Genomic DNA, 18,048 nt, shown 5'->3' with positions numbered 1-18,048 from the left:
TACAGTCTCCAACCCCCAACCTAGATCACAGCTCGTCAGCTGCTCTCCCCGGGTATACTACAGTCTCCACCCCCCCAAACCTAGATCACAGCATGTCAGCTGCTTTCCCCGGGTATACTACAGTCTCCAACCCCCCCAACCTAGATCACAGCTTGTCAGCTGCTCTCTCCGGGTATACTACAGTCTCCAACTCCCCAACCTAGATCACAGCTTGTCAGCTGCTCTCCCCGGGTATACTACAGTCTCCAACCTAGATCACAGCATGTCAGCTGCTCTCCCCGAGTATATTACGGACACCAAGCCTAGATCACAGCATTGCTGGTTGGTGTACGTGAACTCACAAGCCAGATACTCTAAATGTTAGCTGGCCACTTAGAGAGCATTACAGAACCCACACGTCTGGAGGCTTTCAGGTTAGCAGCAAAGCAGTACATACCTTCTGTCTCAGGTAAGTCTCGCCGCACGGGCCAATCCCTCTCAGTATAAATGCCACGACACAACAACGGATAGACAGTGCGGCCTCCACAGCGGAGAGGAACATGGATGGGAACCAGAGGGCCAGCGTGGTGTCCTGCACAGGATAGAGGAACGATGAGAGACCAGAACTCACTCCCAGCAACACACAGTAATGAACGCAGAGCAAACAAGGCGCAACATCTAGAAGAGTTCTCATAGCATTGTGCAGAAGTATCCACCGTGATATCATCTGGAATACTGATCGGAGGCGACTCTTCCCTCATTCAGCTCATTACAAATACAACTTCACTGAATACGCTGTAAGTCTACTCACAGATGGAGATATGAGACCATTACATGCAAAAGAAAACTTCTAAATCAAAGACATTGTAGAGGGCGATAATGAGAAGCGTAAAAAGGAAATTAGAGGTGAAATATATATATATATATACACACACACACATATACACACATACTTACATAGATGTACACACATACACCCACCAAGATTGCACTTATCTTGTGCTATTCAGAATGACACACCCTCTGTTAGTTCAAGTCCAAACACACAACATCCAATACAAAACAGATTTAGAGGCCGCTATGGATATGATGGTGATACATATTATAATCTACCAATAGTATCCTTAATACAATAGGTCATCCAGAAGTCGTTGTATTCTCAATACATGACGACGTCATTTCCTTAACATCTTGGATTTGTTTGACACGAGAACAATAGCCTCTTAAAAAAGTACATTTAAAATTATAAAAGTTCAATATACACATCCACCGTCAGTGCTGGGATATATATACACAGATGTACAATGCATTTTAACCCTACGCGTTTCGTCCTACGGCCTTCATCAGGGGTTTATCAATACAACTTTAACAGATTTTTCAAACATCAATACTGTGATTGAGAGGAGTATAATCTATTTGTGAAATCAAGAATCTAAATCACTGATGGATATAATTGTAGTACGTCACATGAAAACAAACACAATATTATGTGTACAGAGCCTGCATCCACCAGTGATTTCTCCAATGCAGCAAGTTCTTGTTGTTCACCTTGACAAAGGGGCCAGTTGCCGAGTCTCAGAGTACCACGGCCTGGCAGTCACAATACCTCCATCTACATCCAGACCCCTGCAAATCCCGACTACAAGGGACTATCCCACACGTGGGTGTCCACGACTCCAACAGAACCTGTGTGTTACGCTCACCCCCCCCCCCCCCCCCCACCTCAGATATCCCAGGTTCTGTCTGAAAGGTTTTCTGATGGGATTCTCCAAAAGCCGGGACTCTCCCTTTTGGTGGACACTGGCAGCTTGTCTCTACTATGCCCAGAACCAGAGATATCAGCCTTCAAGCAGCCGGTCCCTGCTCCAGCTCCACACGCCTGGTATGCAGTTTTATAGTTTTGTTGGTGGATTGCTCTGACTCCTGAACTCTGATCCCCAATTCCTCAGTACCTCCTGAGAGGCGGCCCCAGCACCTCCTGAGAGGCGGCCCCAGCACCTCCTGAGAGGCGGCCCCAGCACCTCCTGAGAGGCGGCCCCAGCACCTCCTGAGAGGCGGCCCCAGCACCTCCTGAGAGGCGGCCCCAGCACCTCCTGAAAGTTGGGACTCTGTAGTTTTTTATCCCACTGAAAGCCAAGAAATCTGTTTCCAGGAACTGGAGATATCTGCAGTCAGGGAAGCTGCCCTCCCACTGGAAAATGATGAGTATTAATCCCACTCCACTATCCACCCATTCCCTGTGTATTACACACCCCCTACCACCCTGGAAGTCATGTACCGGGGCCCCTTCATTCAGCACAATGCCCCCTTCTACAGTTTAGTCCCATCTGTGCAGTACAGGAGTAATTAGCTCCAGGTCCTACATGCTGAGTGGAAGATCGAACACCCCCTACCACCCGCAGGACATCAAAGCTGCCGCTGATAGCAACCCCCACCCCTACCGCTGGAGGATGGATAGGGGGCCCAGTGCATTGATGTGCCCAGGGGCCTACACTACTGGTAAGACGGCCTTGGCGATGCTACTTTTTTTTATCCTTCTCCCAACCCTAGGGTTCCCTGCCCCCTGGGCTGGTCGGTATGGGTCGATGGGTCGTCTCAACTTAGGTCAACAGTCATTAGGTCGACAGGCGACAAGGTCAACATGAGTTTTTGTACTTTTTTGGTGTCATTTTCTTTGTAAAGTGACGGGGAACCCCAGTTAGTGCACCGTGTCTCCTCGCTTCACTCGCCATGCTTCAGGTTACCGTTTCAATCATAGTCCACGTGGATCATTAAGTATGAAAAAAAATACTAAAAATGAAAAAAAAAAAAAAGAAAAAAGAAAAACTCATGTTGACCTAGTAAAATATCAATATAATGCCAATGTCGACCTAAGTTGGATCAACCTAATGACCGTATCCCGGGCTTCCTCTTTTCTGATTTGTGGATTCTTACGGTCAGTCTTCCCAGAGGGGGCGGAGGAGGTTTTCTAGAAGGAGCTCTCCCCCCGCTGTGTTTCCGGAAGGATTCAGGAAGTGTCTGTTTCTAACGTCACTCCTTTGTGGCGCTCCTGCAGACCAAGGGCTTCAATTTAAGAACACGGAACTTGGACCAGAAGGTTAATGCTTTCCTTTCCAAAATGCAGGCAAGCCCTAGAGGTCCCTTTGCCCCATCTCCTCACATAGCTTCCCTTTCTTAAATCGAGGAGACAAGCATGGTCCCAAAGTCAGAATCTAAACTGTCAACTCGGCCCGATGGTCTGCGAGGCTTGGCATTCGTTTCCTCACGTCTGGATAACCCATCAGCGTTGTGACGGTCCCGTCCCTTTCTATGAAAAATTGAAAATTTGAAGCCTTGAATTCTAAACTCCACCTGAACAATCTCCCATTTTCCCTCAAGGTTCTATTTCGTTAGTTCGGAGGGTTATAGTTGGTAACGGCAGTAAATTCTTGCCTACGTAAATAAGGTTCTAGCTTCCTCAAGGCCCAGACTATGGCTATACACTACTTTTGAATAGTGGCAGAGGCCATCGGTCAGCTAGCTTATAAGAGATTCACACCCTGATGCATCCATCTGCTCAGTGAACTTTCTGCTGTAGTCAAGGGCAGCAAACACCAGGGCTCGAGTCAGCACATCTTTTATGGTGTTGAAGACTTGCTTGCACCTGACAGTCCATTCATTCTTCCGAGTGTACTTTTTGGTCAAGTCCATCAGAGCCATGGCCATGGTGCTGTAATGTAGTATGAACTTCCGATAATAGCCAGCAACTCCAAGGAAAGCCTGCACTTGCTTTTGGTGAACAGGTCAGGACCAGTTGACAATAGTCTCCACCTTTGCCGAATACAGTCTGACGGTACCTCCTCCAACCCAAAGTACTAGGTACTGCACCTCAGCCATCCCCATCTGGCATTTATCTGGGTGTATGGTGACCCCGACCTGACTGATCCTCTTGAGTACTTTTGCCACATGGATTTAATGCTCCTCCCAGGTATGGTTGATGCATCGGTATAGGCTTGCGTGAAGTCTTGATACCATCCAACAAGTCAATCACCATTCACTGTAATGTGGCAGGGGCATTGTTCATCCTGAAAGGCATGGTGGTACACTCAGAGTCCTACAGGCATGATGACAGCATCCACATGGTGGCTAGCCAGATTACTTTAACTGGGTTGACAGGAAAACTTGGCCCGTTCAGCCTACAAGATCCTCCACATCTCCTGCAGCTGGGTCACATTTAATTGTTGTCCCTCCAGAACTGATTCCACCCCTTTCTTCTCTTCAGCAGCTCAGGCAATGGATCAGTTTCGGATGTCTCCATCGGCAGGTAATATACCGCCATGGTCGCTACTTGACAATCTTGATTCAATTTATATGGAAGGTGCATAGGCACTTCCCTCCCTTATCCAATTGATCGGTTTGGTGCAGAGAAAAACACCATGACCTTTTGTCCTGGATGCAACTCTCGGACTTGAGCATGGGTGTAATACTATTCCCTTTGTTTCTCTTGTGATTCCTGGAGATGCTCTTAGGTAATTGCAACAATTTTCTCATCTGGTTTTGCATGCTCTTCAGATATTGTAAAATAGGCTGTTGGTGTTTTTGAAAAGTTCCCTCCCAACTCTTTGACCAGGTTCAGAGGTCCCCGTGCTTTTCCAGCTGTACAAGAGTTCAAACGGGGAATATCCAGATGACGACTGCGGAACCTCTCGATGTGTGAACAGAAGCTGTTGTAGGGCTCTCTCGCAGTCCCTCCCTTTAAACTGCACATAGGCTTGTAGGAGTTTTTAAGCATTCCGTTGAATCATTCACAGAGTCCATTGGTCTGTGGATGATAAGGGGTGCTCCAAAGAGGCCAAACCCCCGCCCCCCCCACTTTTCCCACAGTTTTTGCATTAGTTCACCCTGGAATTGGGGCCCATGATCTGTGACTACTTCCTGCGGACATTCAACCTGACTGAAGACGTGTCAGTGCTTGCAATGTGTTCTGTGTCGAAGGATGATAGGGCACAGCCTCAGGATACTGTGTAGCAAATTAGGTTACCCTGGGTACTTAGGTGCCTTAAGTATGTGATGCTCCAACAAGCTGCAGCCTCAAAGACGGGGAAGTCACCCCCACAGAGATAAACAATAAACAAAAGTGGAGGCTGCGCTGGATTTGAGAAAACAACAACAATAATCTAAATGTAATAATTTTTAATAATAAGGGTATTAGTCTAAAATAGTGTGATGATTACACCATATACATGCAACATGATAAAATTTAAAAGCATACAGTTTGATGAACAATGCGTTATTAGGGTTACCCAAGTTGTCAGGAATTGAAGAGGGTTGGAAAATTGGAAAGTCCGTTCCTAAATAGTCCCCCAATGATAGTGTCCAGTACCAGCAGATTTAGGAGATGAGCAATGTCCGATGTGTTAGTAGATTACATTGCTTATCTCCTAAATCTGCTGGTACTGGACACTATCATTGGGGGACTATTTAGGAACGGACTTTCCAATTTTCCAACCCTCTTCAATTCCTGACAACTTGGGTAACCCTAATAACGCATTGTTCATCAAACTGTATGCTTTTAAATTTTATCATGTTGCATGTATATGGTGTAATCATCACACTATTTTAGACTAATACCCTTATTATTAAAAATTGTTATTACATTTAGATCATTGTTGTTATATTTCTCAAATCCAGTGCAGCCTCCACTTTTGTTTACTGTGTAGCAAAATCTGGCAGCATCAAGATGTACTCACCCGTATGCCTGGGAATAGCGATAGGTCTGGTTAGGTCTATGGCAATATGGGCAAAGGACTCCCCTATGATCAGTAATGGGTGCAGAGAAGCTTTCTATTGGGGCTTCCATGGTCTCTGGCAAACATTGCAGGTGTCCCGCTACTGTTTAAATGTCGTCTCCACAGATCCGTGGCCAGAAGAAATTTTGCAACAGTCAAGCCAATGTTTTAATGGTGACAACATGTCCAACTGCAGGAATACAATAGGCAAAGGCTAGTATTTGCGCTCTGTATGGGGTAGGTACCAGCAACTGTTTTGTAGGCATGACTGCTTCCTGTCTGGGACGGAACCACTATGTACAGTAATTCCTTTTCCCAAACTATCTTGCTTTCCAACCCCAAGACTGTTTCATTTCTCAATTTACTCAGGGAAGGGTCAACCCATTGGTCCAATTGGAACTCGCTCCGATCCACCACCCCAAAGTCTACATCTGAAGTACTGGTTAGAATTACCCACTAATGTGGTCTGGGTCGGTTGGTTGGTTCTCTGTATCTGCCGCTTTGTTTACTGTTCTTTGGGTTTGGCTTCTGGTTACTGTTTGGACCAAGTGTGTCATCAGTCCCTGCCACAGATCATTCACAAGGATGACCTTATCTGGTAGCCCCTTGAGTATTCTGACCTCCACGATTCCTTGATCAGCTACCCAATTCACACGTACCTTGGCGACTGCGATATCGAACTGTCGTCCCCCAGCGCTGGCAATTTGTACATTCTGTCCAGGAATCACCCAGAAGTCTGGGATCAGGTCCAGCTAAACCAACATGAGTGAGGCCCCAGAATCACTTAGGCTCTATACCAATGAGTCTCCTACCATCACAGGCTGTAGGTGTCCTCACATGTTCCAAAGGGTTGCATGCCTCTGCACCAAGCACCAGACCTATGACATATACCCTGCCCGTCATCCCAGCAGCATCTGATAGGCTGGCATCCTTGCAATAATCCTCCATGGGGAAGCATACCACAAAGACTGGAGCCAATCTAGCCCCAGGGAATGGCCTGCGTGTTCCTGGACAGTCCTTCAGCAAGTGTCCTGGCATTATATAAGGCAGATGATTTACTTCATTTAAAATAAAGTTATCTTTGTTGCATCTTCACCGTGCCTCCGCATGTAGTAAGGCACAGACACTTCTCTCTAGTCTCCATGGAGCATATTTACCAATTACTGGGTATTAAACTTTCTCATCGCTACTACGTCCGAGAATAAGAAATAAACACTCACATAATAATCACATTAAGGGTTAGGGGCTCCGACAGACACATTATATTATTCTACAAGTGTATAATCTCTCATCCGCAGTTCCTCAGGTCTCTTCCAGTCTCCATCCGTGGCCTTTTTCTCTCTCACAACCACAACCTTCCGGCAAGAACAGAAACATGGTGCAAACAACCAGACACTCACTCACCTGCAGCCCTTCATGGTGTAATTGTGCAATATGTAACCATACACCTTCCGGGGGCAATTCTTCTCTCTGGCTACCCAGCAGTGAGACACCGCCACTCTGCGCTATCCCCTCCCTCACGCGTTATACAGCCGCCCCCGCTCTGCGCTATCCCCTCCCTCACACGTTATCCGGCAGCCCCCGCTCTGCACTGTACCCTCCCTCACACATTACCTGGCTGGCCCCGCTCTGCACTGTACCCTCCCCTCACACATTACCTGGCTGGCCCCGCTCTGCACTGTACCCTCCCTCACACATTACCCAGCTGCCCCCGCTCTGCAGTATACCCTCCCTCACACGTTACCCGGCCGCCCCCGCTCTGCACTGTACCCTCCCTCACACATTACCTGGCTGGCCCCGCTCTGCACTGTACCCTCCCTCACACATTACCCGGCTTCCACCGCTCTGCAGTATACCCTCCCTCACACATTACCCAGCTGCCCCCGCTCTGCACTGTACCTTCCCTCACACATTACCCGGCTTCCACCGCTCTGCAGTATGCCCTCCCTCACACATTACCCGGCTTCCACCGCTCTGCAGTATACCCTCCCTCACACATTACCCGGCTGCCCCCGCTCTGCACTGTACCCCCCTCACACATTACCCGGCTGCCCCCGCTCTGCACTGTACCCTCCCTCACAAATAACCCGGCTGCCCCCGCTCTGCAGTATACCATCCCTCACATATTACCCGGCTGCCCCCGCTCTGCACTGTACCCTCCCTCACACATTACCCGGCTGCCCCCGCTCTGCACTGTACCCTCCCCCCTCACACGTTACCCGGCTGCCCCCGCTCTGCACTGTACCCTCCCTCACACATTACCCGGCCGCCCCCACTCTGCGCTATCCCCTCCCTCACACATTACCCGGCTGCCCCCGCTCTGCACTGTACCCTCCCTCACACATTACCCGGCTGCCCCCGCTCTGCACTGTACCCTCCCTCACACATTACCCGGCTGCCCCCGCTCTGCACTGTACCCTCCCTCACACATTACCCGGCTGCCCCCGCTCTGCACTGTACCCTCCCTCACACATTACCCGGCAGCCCCCGCTCTGCACTGTACCCTCCCTCACATATTACCCGGCTGCCCCCGCTCTGCACTGTACCCTCCCTCACATGTTACCCGGCTGCCCCCGCTCTGCACTGTACCCCCCTCACACATAACCCGGCCGCCCCCGCTCTGCACTGTACCCCCCTCACACATTACCCGGCTGCCCCCGCTCTGCACTATACCCTCCCTCACACATAACCCGGCTGCCCCCGCTCTGCAGTATACCATCCCTCACATATTACCCGGCTGCCCCCGCTCTGCACTGTACCCTCCCTCACACGTTACCCGGCTGCCTCCGCTCTGCAGTATACCCTCCCTCACACATTACCCGGCTGCCCCCGCTCTGCACTGTACCCCCCTCACACATTACCCGGCTGCCCCCGCTCTGCACTGTACCCTCCCTCACAAATAACCCGGCTGCCCCCGCTCTGCAGTATACCATCCCTCACATATTACCCGGCTGCCCCCGCTCTGCACTGTACCCTCCCTCACACATTACCCGGCTGCCCCCGCTCTGCACTGTACCCTCCCTCACACGTTACCCGGCTGCCCCCGCTCTGCACTGTACCCTCCCTCACACATTACCTGGCTGCCCCCGCTCTGCACTGTACCCTCCCTCACACATTACCCGGCTGCCCCCGTTCTGCAGTATACCATCCCTCACATATTACCCGGCTGCCCCCGCTCTGCACTGTACCCTCCCTCACACATTACCCGGCTGCCCCCGCTCTGCACTGTACCCTCCCTCACACGTTACCCGGCTGCCCCCGCTCTGCACTGTACCCTCCCTCACACATTACCCGGCTGCCCCCGCTCTGCACTGTACCCTCCCTCACACATTACCCGGCTACCCCCGCTCTGCAGTATACCCTCCCTCACACATTACCCGGCTGCCCCCGCTCTGCCCTGTACCCTTCCTCACACATTACCCGGCTGCCCCCGCTCTGCCCTGTACCCTTCCTCACACATTACCCGGCTGCCCCCGCTCTGCACTGTACCCTCCCTCACACATTACCCGGCTGCCCCCGCTCTGCAGTATACCCTCCCTCACACATTACCCGGCTGCCCCCGCTCTGCAGTATACCCTCCCTCACACATTACCCGGCCGCCCCCGCTCTGCACTATACCCTACCTCACACATTACCCGGCTGCCCCCACACTGCACTGTACCCTCCCTCACACATTACCAGGACACAGAGAGACTTACATAGATCCGCGTCGTGTCAAAGGGACACTCATTGCTCATAACCACGGAGTGCGTATCTGCCGGGAGGACGGTCGCGTTACATCCAGAGATCAGGTTCTTGCCGCCATTAGCAATGGTGAGCGAAACGGACAGAACTAACCCCATAAAACAGGCAGCGGAGAGCAGAGCATTCAGCAGCGACAGACCCAGGAGGGACCAGTGCTGCGGGGAGACAGGAACAGGAATCAGACTACAGTCCTGCAAGGACCAGAGAGAACCAGATGTGACAGACAATGGGGAATCAGAGAGAACCAGAGAGAGAGAGGACCAGAGAGAGAGAGAGAGAGAGAGAGAGAGGACCAGAGAGAGAGAGGGGACCAGAGAGAGAGAGAGAGAGGACCAGAGAGAGAGAGAGAGAGGACCAGAGAGAGAGAGGACCAGAGAGAGAGAGGACCAGAGAGAGAGAGAGAGGACCAGAGAGAGAGAGAGAGGACCAGAGAGAGAGAGAGGACGAGAGAGAGAGAGAGGACGAGAGAGAGAGAGAGAGAGAGGACGAGAGGACGAGAGAGAGAACGAGAGAACGAGAGAGAGAACGAGAGAACGAGAGAGAGAACGAGAGAGAGAGAGGACCAGAGAGAGAGAGAGAGAGAGAGAGAGGACCAGAGAGAACCAGATGTGACAGACAATGAGGAATCAGAGAGGACCAGAGAGAGAGAGGACCAGAGAGAGAGGACCAGAGAGAGAGAGGACCAGAGAGAACCAGATGTGACAGACAATGAGGAATCAGAGAGGACCAGATGTGACAGACAATGGGGAATCAGAGAGAACCAGAGAGAGGACCAGAGAGAACTAGATGTGACAGACAATGAGGAATCAGGGAGAACCAAATGTGACAGACAATGGGGAACCAGAGAGGACCAGAGAGAGAGAGGACCAGAGAGAACCAGATGTGACAGACAATGGGGAACCAGAGAGGACCAGAGAGAACCAGATGTGACAGACCATGGGGAACCAGAGAGGACCAGAGGACCAGAGAGAACCAGATGTGACAGACAATGGGGAATCAGAGAGAACCAGAGAGAGGACCAGAGAGAACCAGATGTGACAGACAGTGGGGAACCAGAGAGGACCAGAGAGAGAGAGGACCAGAGAGAATCAGATGTGACAGACAATGGGGAACCAGAGAGAGGACCAGAGAGAAACAGATGTGACAGACAATGGGGAACCAGAGAGAACCAGATGTGACAGACAATGGGGAACCAGAGAGGACCAGAGAGAAACAGATGTGACAGACAATGGGGAACCAGAGAGGACCAGAGAGAGGACCAGAGAGAAACAGATGTGACAGACAATGGGGAACCAGAGAGAACCAGAGTGAGGACCAGAGAGAACCAGATGTGACAGACAATGGGGAACCAGAGAGTACCAGAGAGAGGACCAGAGAGAACCAGATGTGACAGACAATGAGGAATCAGAGAGGACCAGATGTGACAGACAATGGGGAATCAGAGAGAACCAGATGTGACAGACAATGAGGAATCAGAGAGGACCAGAGAGAACCAGATGTGACAGACAATGAGGAATCAGAGAGGACCAGAGAGAACCAGATGTGACAGACAATGGGGAATCAGAGAGAACGAGAGAGAGAGAGAGAGAGAGAGAGAACGAGAGAGAGAGAGAGAGAGAAAGAGAGAGGACCAGAGAGAACCAGATGTGACAGACAATGAGGAATCAGAGAGAGAGGACCAGAGAGAACCAGATGTGACAGACAATGAGGAATCAGAGAGGACCAGAGAGAACCAGATGTGACAGACAATGGGGAATCAGAGAGAACGAGAGAGAACGAGAGAGAGAGAGAGAGAGAGAGAGAGGACCAGAGAGAACCAGATGTGACAGACAATGAGGAATCAGAGAGGACCAGAGAGAGAGGACCAGAGAGAACCAGATGTGACAGACAATGGGGAATCAGAGAGAACTAGAGAGAGGACCAGAGAGAACCAGATGTGACAGACAATGAGGAATCAGAGAGGACCAGAGAGAGGACCAGAGAGAACTAGATGTGACAATGAGGAATCAGAGGACCAGAGAGAGAGGACCAGAGAGAGAGGACCAGAGAGAACCAGATGTGACAGACAATGAGGAATCATAGAGAACCAGAGAGAGGACCAGAGAGAACTAGATGTGACAGACAATGAGGAATCAGGGAGAACCAAATGTGACAGACAATGGGGAACCAGAGAGGACCAGAGAGAGAGAGAGAGAGGACCAGAGAGAACCAGATGTGACAGACAATGGGGAACCAGAGAGGACCAGAGAGAACCAGATGTGACAGACCATGGGGAACCAGAGAGGACCAGAGGACCAGAGAGAACCAGATGTGACAGACAATGGGGAATCAGAGAGAACCAGAGAGAGGACCAGAGAGAACCAGATGTGACAGACAGTGGGGAACCAGAGAGGACCAGAGAGAGAGGACCAGAGAGAACCAGATGTGACAGACAATGGGGAACCAGAGAGGACCAGAGAGAGAGGACCAGAGAGAACCAGATGTGACAGACAATGGGGAACCAAAGAGGACCAGAGAGAACCAGATGTGACAGACAATGGGGAATCAGAGAGAACCAGAGAGAGGACCAGAGAGAACCAGATGTGACAGACAATGGGGAACCAGAGAGGACCAGAGAGAGGACCAGAGAGAAACAGATGTGATAGACAATGGGGAACCAGAGAGAACCAGAGTGAGGACCAGAGAGAACCAGATGTGACAGACAATGGGGAACCAGAGAGTACCAGAGAGGACCAGAGAGAACCAGATGTGACAGACAATGAGGAATCAGAGAGGACCAGATGTGACAGACAATGGGGAATCGGAGAGAACCAGATGTGACAGACAATGAGGAATCAGAGAGAACCAGAGAGAGGACCAGAGAGAACCAGATGTGACAGACAATGAGGAATCAGAGAGGACCAGAGAGAACCAGATGTGACAGACAATGGGGAATCAGAGAGGAGAGAGAGAGAGAGAGAGAGAGAGAGAGAGAGAGAGAGAGAGAGAGAGAGAGAGAGAACGAGAGAGAGAGAGAGAGAGAGAGAGAGAGAGAAAGAGAGAGGACCAGAGAGAACCAGATGTGACAGACAATGAGGAATCAGAGAGAGAGGACCAGAGAGAACCAGATGTGACAGACAATGGGGAATCAGAGAGAACCAGAGAGAACCAGATGTGACAGACAATGAGGAATCAGAAAGGACCAGAGAGAACCAGATGTGACAGACAATGGGGAATCAGAGAGAACGAGAGAGAGAGAGAGATAGAGAGAGAGAGAGAGGACCAGAGAGAACCAGATGTGACAGACAATGAGGAATCAGAGTGGACCAGAGAGAACCAGATGTGACAGACAATGGGGAATCAGAGAGAACCAGAGAGAGGACCAGAGAGAACCAGATGTGACAGACAATGGGGAATCAGAGAGGACCAGAGAGAACCAGATGTGACAGACAATGAGGAATCAGAGAGGACCAGAGAGAGAAAGGACCAGAGAGAGGACCAGAGAGAACCAGATGTGACAGACAATGAGGAATCAGAGGACCAGAGAGAGAGGACCAGAGAGAGAGGAGAGAGAGAGGACCAGAGAGAGAAAGGACCAGAGAGAGGACCAGAGAGAACCAGATGTGACAGACAATGAGGAACCAGAGAGAGGACCAGAGAGAACCAGATGTGACAGACAATGGGGAACCAGAGAGGACCAGAGAGAACCAGAGAGAGAGAGGACCAGAGAGAATCAGATGTGACAGACAATGGGGAACTAGAGAGGACCAGAGAGAGAGAGAGAGAGAGAGAGAGAGAGAGAGAGAGAGAGAGGACCAAAGAGAATCAGATGTGACAGACAATGGGGAACCAGAGAGGACCAGAGAGAAACAGATGTGACAGACAATGGGGAACCAGAGAGAACCAGAGAGAGGACCAGAGAGAACCAGATGTGACAGACAATGAGGAACCAGAGAGGACCAGAGAGAGAACCAGATGTGACAGACAATGGGGAATCAGAGAGAACCAGAGAGAGGACCAGAGAGAACCAGATGTTACAGACAATGGGGAACCAGAGAGTACCAGAGAGAGGACCAGAGAGAACCAGATGTGACAGACAATGAGGAATCAGAGAGAACCAGAGAGAGAGGACCAGAGAGAAACAGATGTGACAGACAATGGGGAACCAGAGAGAGGACCAGAGAGAGAACCAGATGTGACAGACAATGGGGAACCAGAGAGAACCAGAGAGAGGACCAGAGAGAACCAGATGTGACAGACAATGGGGAATCAGAGAGAACCAGATGTGACAGACAATGGGGAATCAGAGAGAACCAGATGTGACAGACAATGGGGAATCAGAGAGAGGACCAGAGAGAACCAGATGTTACAGACAATGGGGAACCAGAGAGTACCAGAGAGAGGACCAGAGAGAACCAGATGTGACAGACAATGAGGAATCAGTGAGAACCAGAGAGAGAGGACCAGAGAGAACCAGATGTGACAGACAATGGGGAACTAGAGAGAACCAGAGAGAGAGAGAGAGTGGACCAGAGAGAACCAGATGTGACAGACAATGAGGAATCAGAGAGGACCAGAGAGAGAGGACCAGAGAGAACCAGATGTGACAGACAATGGGGAACCAGAGAGGACGAGAGAGAGAGAGAGAGAGAGAGAGAGAGAGAGAGAGAGAGAGGACCAGAGAGAATCAGATGTGACAGACAATGGGGAACCAGAGAGGACCAGAGAGAAACAGATGTGACAGACAATGGGGAACCAGAGAGAACCAGAGAGAGGACCAGAGAGAACCAGATGTGGCAGACAATGGGGAACCAGAGAGGACCAGAGAGAGAACCAGATGTGACAGACAATGGGGAATCAGAGAGAACCAGAGAGAGGACCAGAGAGAACCAGATGTTACAGACAATGAGGAATCAGAGAGGACCAGAGAGAACCAGATGTGACAGACAATGGGGAATCAGAGAGAACCAGATGTGACAGACAATGGGGAATCAGAGAGAGGACCAGAGAGAACCAGATGTGGCAGACAATGGGGAACCAGAGAGGACCAGAGAGAGAACCAGATGTGACAGACAATGGGGAATCAGAGAGAACCAGAGAGAGGACCAGAGAGAACCAGATGTGACAGACAATGAGGAATCAGAGAGGACCAGAGAGAACCAGATGTGACAGACAATGGGGAATCAGAGAGAACCAGATGTGACAGACAATGGGGAATCAGAGAGGACCAGAGAGAGAGGGACCAGAGAGAACCAGATGTGACAGACAATGAGGAATCAGAGAGAACCAGAGAGAGGACCAGAGAGAACCAGATGTGACAGACAATGGGGAACCAGAGAGAACCAGAGAGAGAGGACCAGAGAGAACCAGATGTGACAGACAATGAGGAATCAGAGAGGACCAGAGAGAGAGGACCAGAGAGAGAGGACCCGAGAGAACCAGATGTGACAGACAATGAGGAATCAGAGAGAACCAGAGAGAGGACCAGAGAGAACCAGATGTGACAGACAATGGTGAATCAGAGAGGACCAGAGAGAGAGGACCAGAGAGAGAGGACCAGAGAGAACCAGATGTGACAGACAATGGGGAATCAGAGAGAACCAGAGAGAGGACCAGAGAGAACCAGATGTGACAGACAATGGGGAATCAGAGAGGACCAGAGAGAGAGGACCAGAGAGAGAGGACCAGAGAGAGAGGACCAGAGAGAGAGGACCAGAGAGAACTAGATGTGACAGACAATGAGGAATCAGAGAGAATCAGATGTGACAGACAATGGGGAACCAGAGAGGACCAGAGAGAGAACCAGAGAGAGGACCAGATGTGACAGACAATGGGGAACCAGAGAGGACCAGAGAGAGAGAGGACCAGAGAGAATCAGATGTGACAGACAATGGGGAACTAGAGAGGACCAGAGAGAACCAGATGTGACAGACAATGAGGAAGCAGAGAGGACCAGAGAGAGAGAGGACCAGAGAGAATCAGATGTGACAGACAATGGGGAACCAGAGAGAGGACCAGAGAGAGGACCAGAGAGAGGACCAGAGAGAACCAGATGTGACAGACAATGGGGAACCAGAGAGGACCAGAGAGAGAACCAGAGTGAGAACCAGATGTGACAGACAATGGGGAATCAGAGAGGACCAGAGAGAACCAGATGTGACAGACAATGGGGAATCAGAGAGAGGACCAGAGAGAACCAGATGTGACAGACAATGGGGAATCAGAGAGAACCAGAGAGAGGACCAGAGAGAACCAGATGTGACAGACAATGGGGAACCAGAGAGTACCAGAGAGAGGACCAGAGAAAACCAGATGTGACAGACAATGGGGAATCAGAGAGAACCAGAGAGAGAGAGGATCAGAGAGAGGACCAGAGAGAACCAGATGTGACAGACAATGGGGAACCAGAGAGTACCAGATGTGACAGACAATGAGGAATCAGAGAGAACCAGAGAGAGGCCCAGAGAGAACCAGATGTGACAGACAATGGGGAACCAGAGAGAACCAGATGTGACAGGCAATGAGGAATCAGAGAGAACCAGAGAGGACCAGAGAGAACCAGATGTGACAGACAATGGGGAATCAGAGAGAACCAGAGAGAACCAGATGTGACAGACAATGGGGAACCAGAGGGTACCAGAGAGAGGACCAGAGAGAACCAGATGTGACAGACAATGGGGAATCAGAGAGAGGACCAGAGATAACCAGATGTGACAGACAATGGGGAATCAGAGAGGACCAGAGAGAACCAGATGTGACAGACAATGGGGAATCAGAGAGAGGACCAGAGAGAACCAGATGTGACAGACAATGGGGAATCAGAGAGAGGACCAGAGAGAACCAGATGTGACAGACAATGGGGAATCAGAGAGAACCAGATGTGACAGACAATGGGGAATCAGAGAGAACCAGATGTGACAGACAATGGGGAATCAGAGAGAGGACCAGAGAGAACCAGATGTGACAGACAATGGGGAATCAGAGAGAGCACCAGAGAGAACCAGATGTGACAGACAATGAGGAACCAGAGAGGACCAGAGAGAGAGAGGACCAGAGAGAGGACCAGAGAGAACCAGATGTGACAGACAATGTGGAATCAGAGAGAACCAGAGAGAGAGAGGACCAGAGAGAGGACCAGAGAGAATCAGATGTGACAGACAATGGGGAATCAGAGAGAACCAGAGAGAGGACCAGAGAGAACCAGATGTGACAGACAATGAGGAATCAGAGAGAACCAGAGAGAGGACCAGAGAGAACCAGATGTGACAGACAATGGGGAACCAGAGAGTACCAGAGAGAGGACCAGAGAGAACCAGATGTGACAGACAATGGGGAATCAGAGAGAACTAGAGAGAGAGGACCAGAGAGAGGACCAGATGTGACAGACAATGGGGAACCAGAGAGGACCAGAGAGAGGACCAGAGAGAACCAGATGTGACAGACAATGGGGAACCAGAGAGGACGAGAGAGAGAGAGAGAGAGAGAGAGAGAGAGAGAGAGAGAGGACCAGAGAGAATCAGATGTGACAGACAATGGGGAACCAGAGAGGACCAGAGAGAAACAGATGTGACAGACAATGGGGAACCAGAGAGAACCAGAGAGAGGACCAGAGAGAACCAGATGTGGCAGACAATGGGGAACCAGAGGGCCAGAGAGAGAACCAGATGTGACAGACAATGGGGAATCAGAGAGAACCAGAGAGAGGACCAGAGAGAACCAGATGTTACAGACAATGAGGAATCAGAGAGGACCAGAGAGAACCAGATGTGACAGACAATGGGGAATCAGAGAGAACCAGATGTGACAGACAATGGGGAATCAGAGAGAGGACCAGAGAGAACCAGATGTGGCAGACAATGGGGAACCAGAGAGGACCAGAGAGAGAACCAGATGTGACAGACAATGGGGAATCAGAGAGAACCAGAGAGAGGACCAGAGAGAACCAGATGTGACAGACAATGAGGAATCAGAGAGGACCAGAGAGAACCAGATGTGACAGACAATGGGGAATCAGAGAGGACCAGAGAGAGAGGGACTAGAGAGAACCAGATGTGACAGACAATGAGGAATCAGAGAGAACCAGAGAGAGGACCAGAGAGAACCAGATGTGACAGACAATGGGGAACCAGAGAGAACCAGAGAGAGAGGACCAGAGAGAACCAGATGTGACAGACAATGAGGAATCAGAGAGGACCAGAGAGAGAGGACCAGAGAGAGAGGACCCGAGAGAACCAGATGTGACAGACAATGAGGAATCAGAGAGAACCAGAGAGGACCAGAGAGGACCAGAGAGAACCAGATGTGACAGACAATGGGGAATCAGAGAGGACCAGAGAAAGAGGACCAGAGAGAGAGGACCAGAGAGAGAGGACCAGAGAGAACCAGATGTGACAGACAATGGGGAATCAGAGAGAACCAGAGAGAGGACCAGAGAGAACCAGATGTGACAGACAATGGGGAATCAGAGAGAACCAGATGTGACAGACAATGAGGAATCAGAGAGAACCAGAGAGAGAGAGGATCAGAGAGAGGACCAGAGAGAACCAGATGTGACAGACAATGGGGAACCAGAGAGTAC

General features: G+C 50.5%; 1 protein-coding gene across 3 annotated transcripts in view; it reads right to left on the bottom strand.

The window, feature by feature from the left end:
- KRTCAP3 (keratinocyte associated protein 3) overlaps window positions 1–18,048 on the bottom strand; it is a 59,046-nt gene that overhangs the window by 16,472 nt on the left and 24,526 nt on the right. For 2 of the 3 annotated variants that reach the window (XM_063919440.1, XM_063919439.1), the window contains exons 4-5: window positions 9,446–9,682; window positions 437–571 (exon numbers count right to left, since the gene is read on the bottom strand). In XM_063919440.1, coding sequence (XP_063775510.1) covers window positions 437–571; window positions 9,446–9,682 — 372 coding nt within the window. The remainder of the gene's footprint in view (window positions 1–436; window positions 572–9,445; window positions 9,683–18,048) is intronic. The other variant, XM_063919441.1, reaches the window with a different exon arrangement.

The sequence above is a fragment of the Pseudophryne corroboree genome, chromosome 4, assembly GCF_028390025.1.
Source record: "Pseudophryne corroboree isolate aPseCor3 chromosome 4, aPseCor3.hap2, whole genome shotgun sequence".
In the NCBI taxonomy this organism is placed as follows: Eukaryota; Metazoa; Chordata; class Amphibia; order Anura; family Myobatrachidae; genus Pseudophryne; species Pseudophryne corroboree.
Note: the sequence above shows the minus strand (reverse complement) of the source record. Positions and strands in the feature narration are given on the sequence as shown.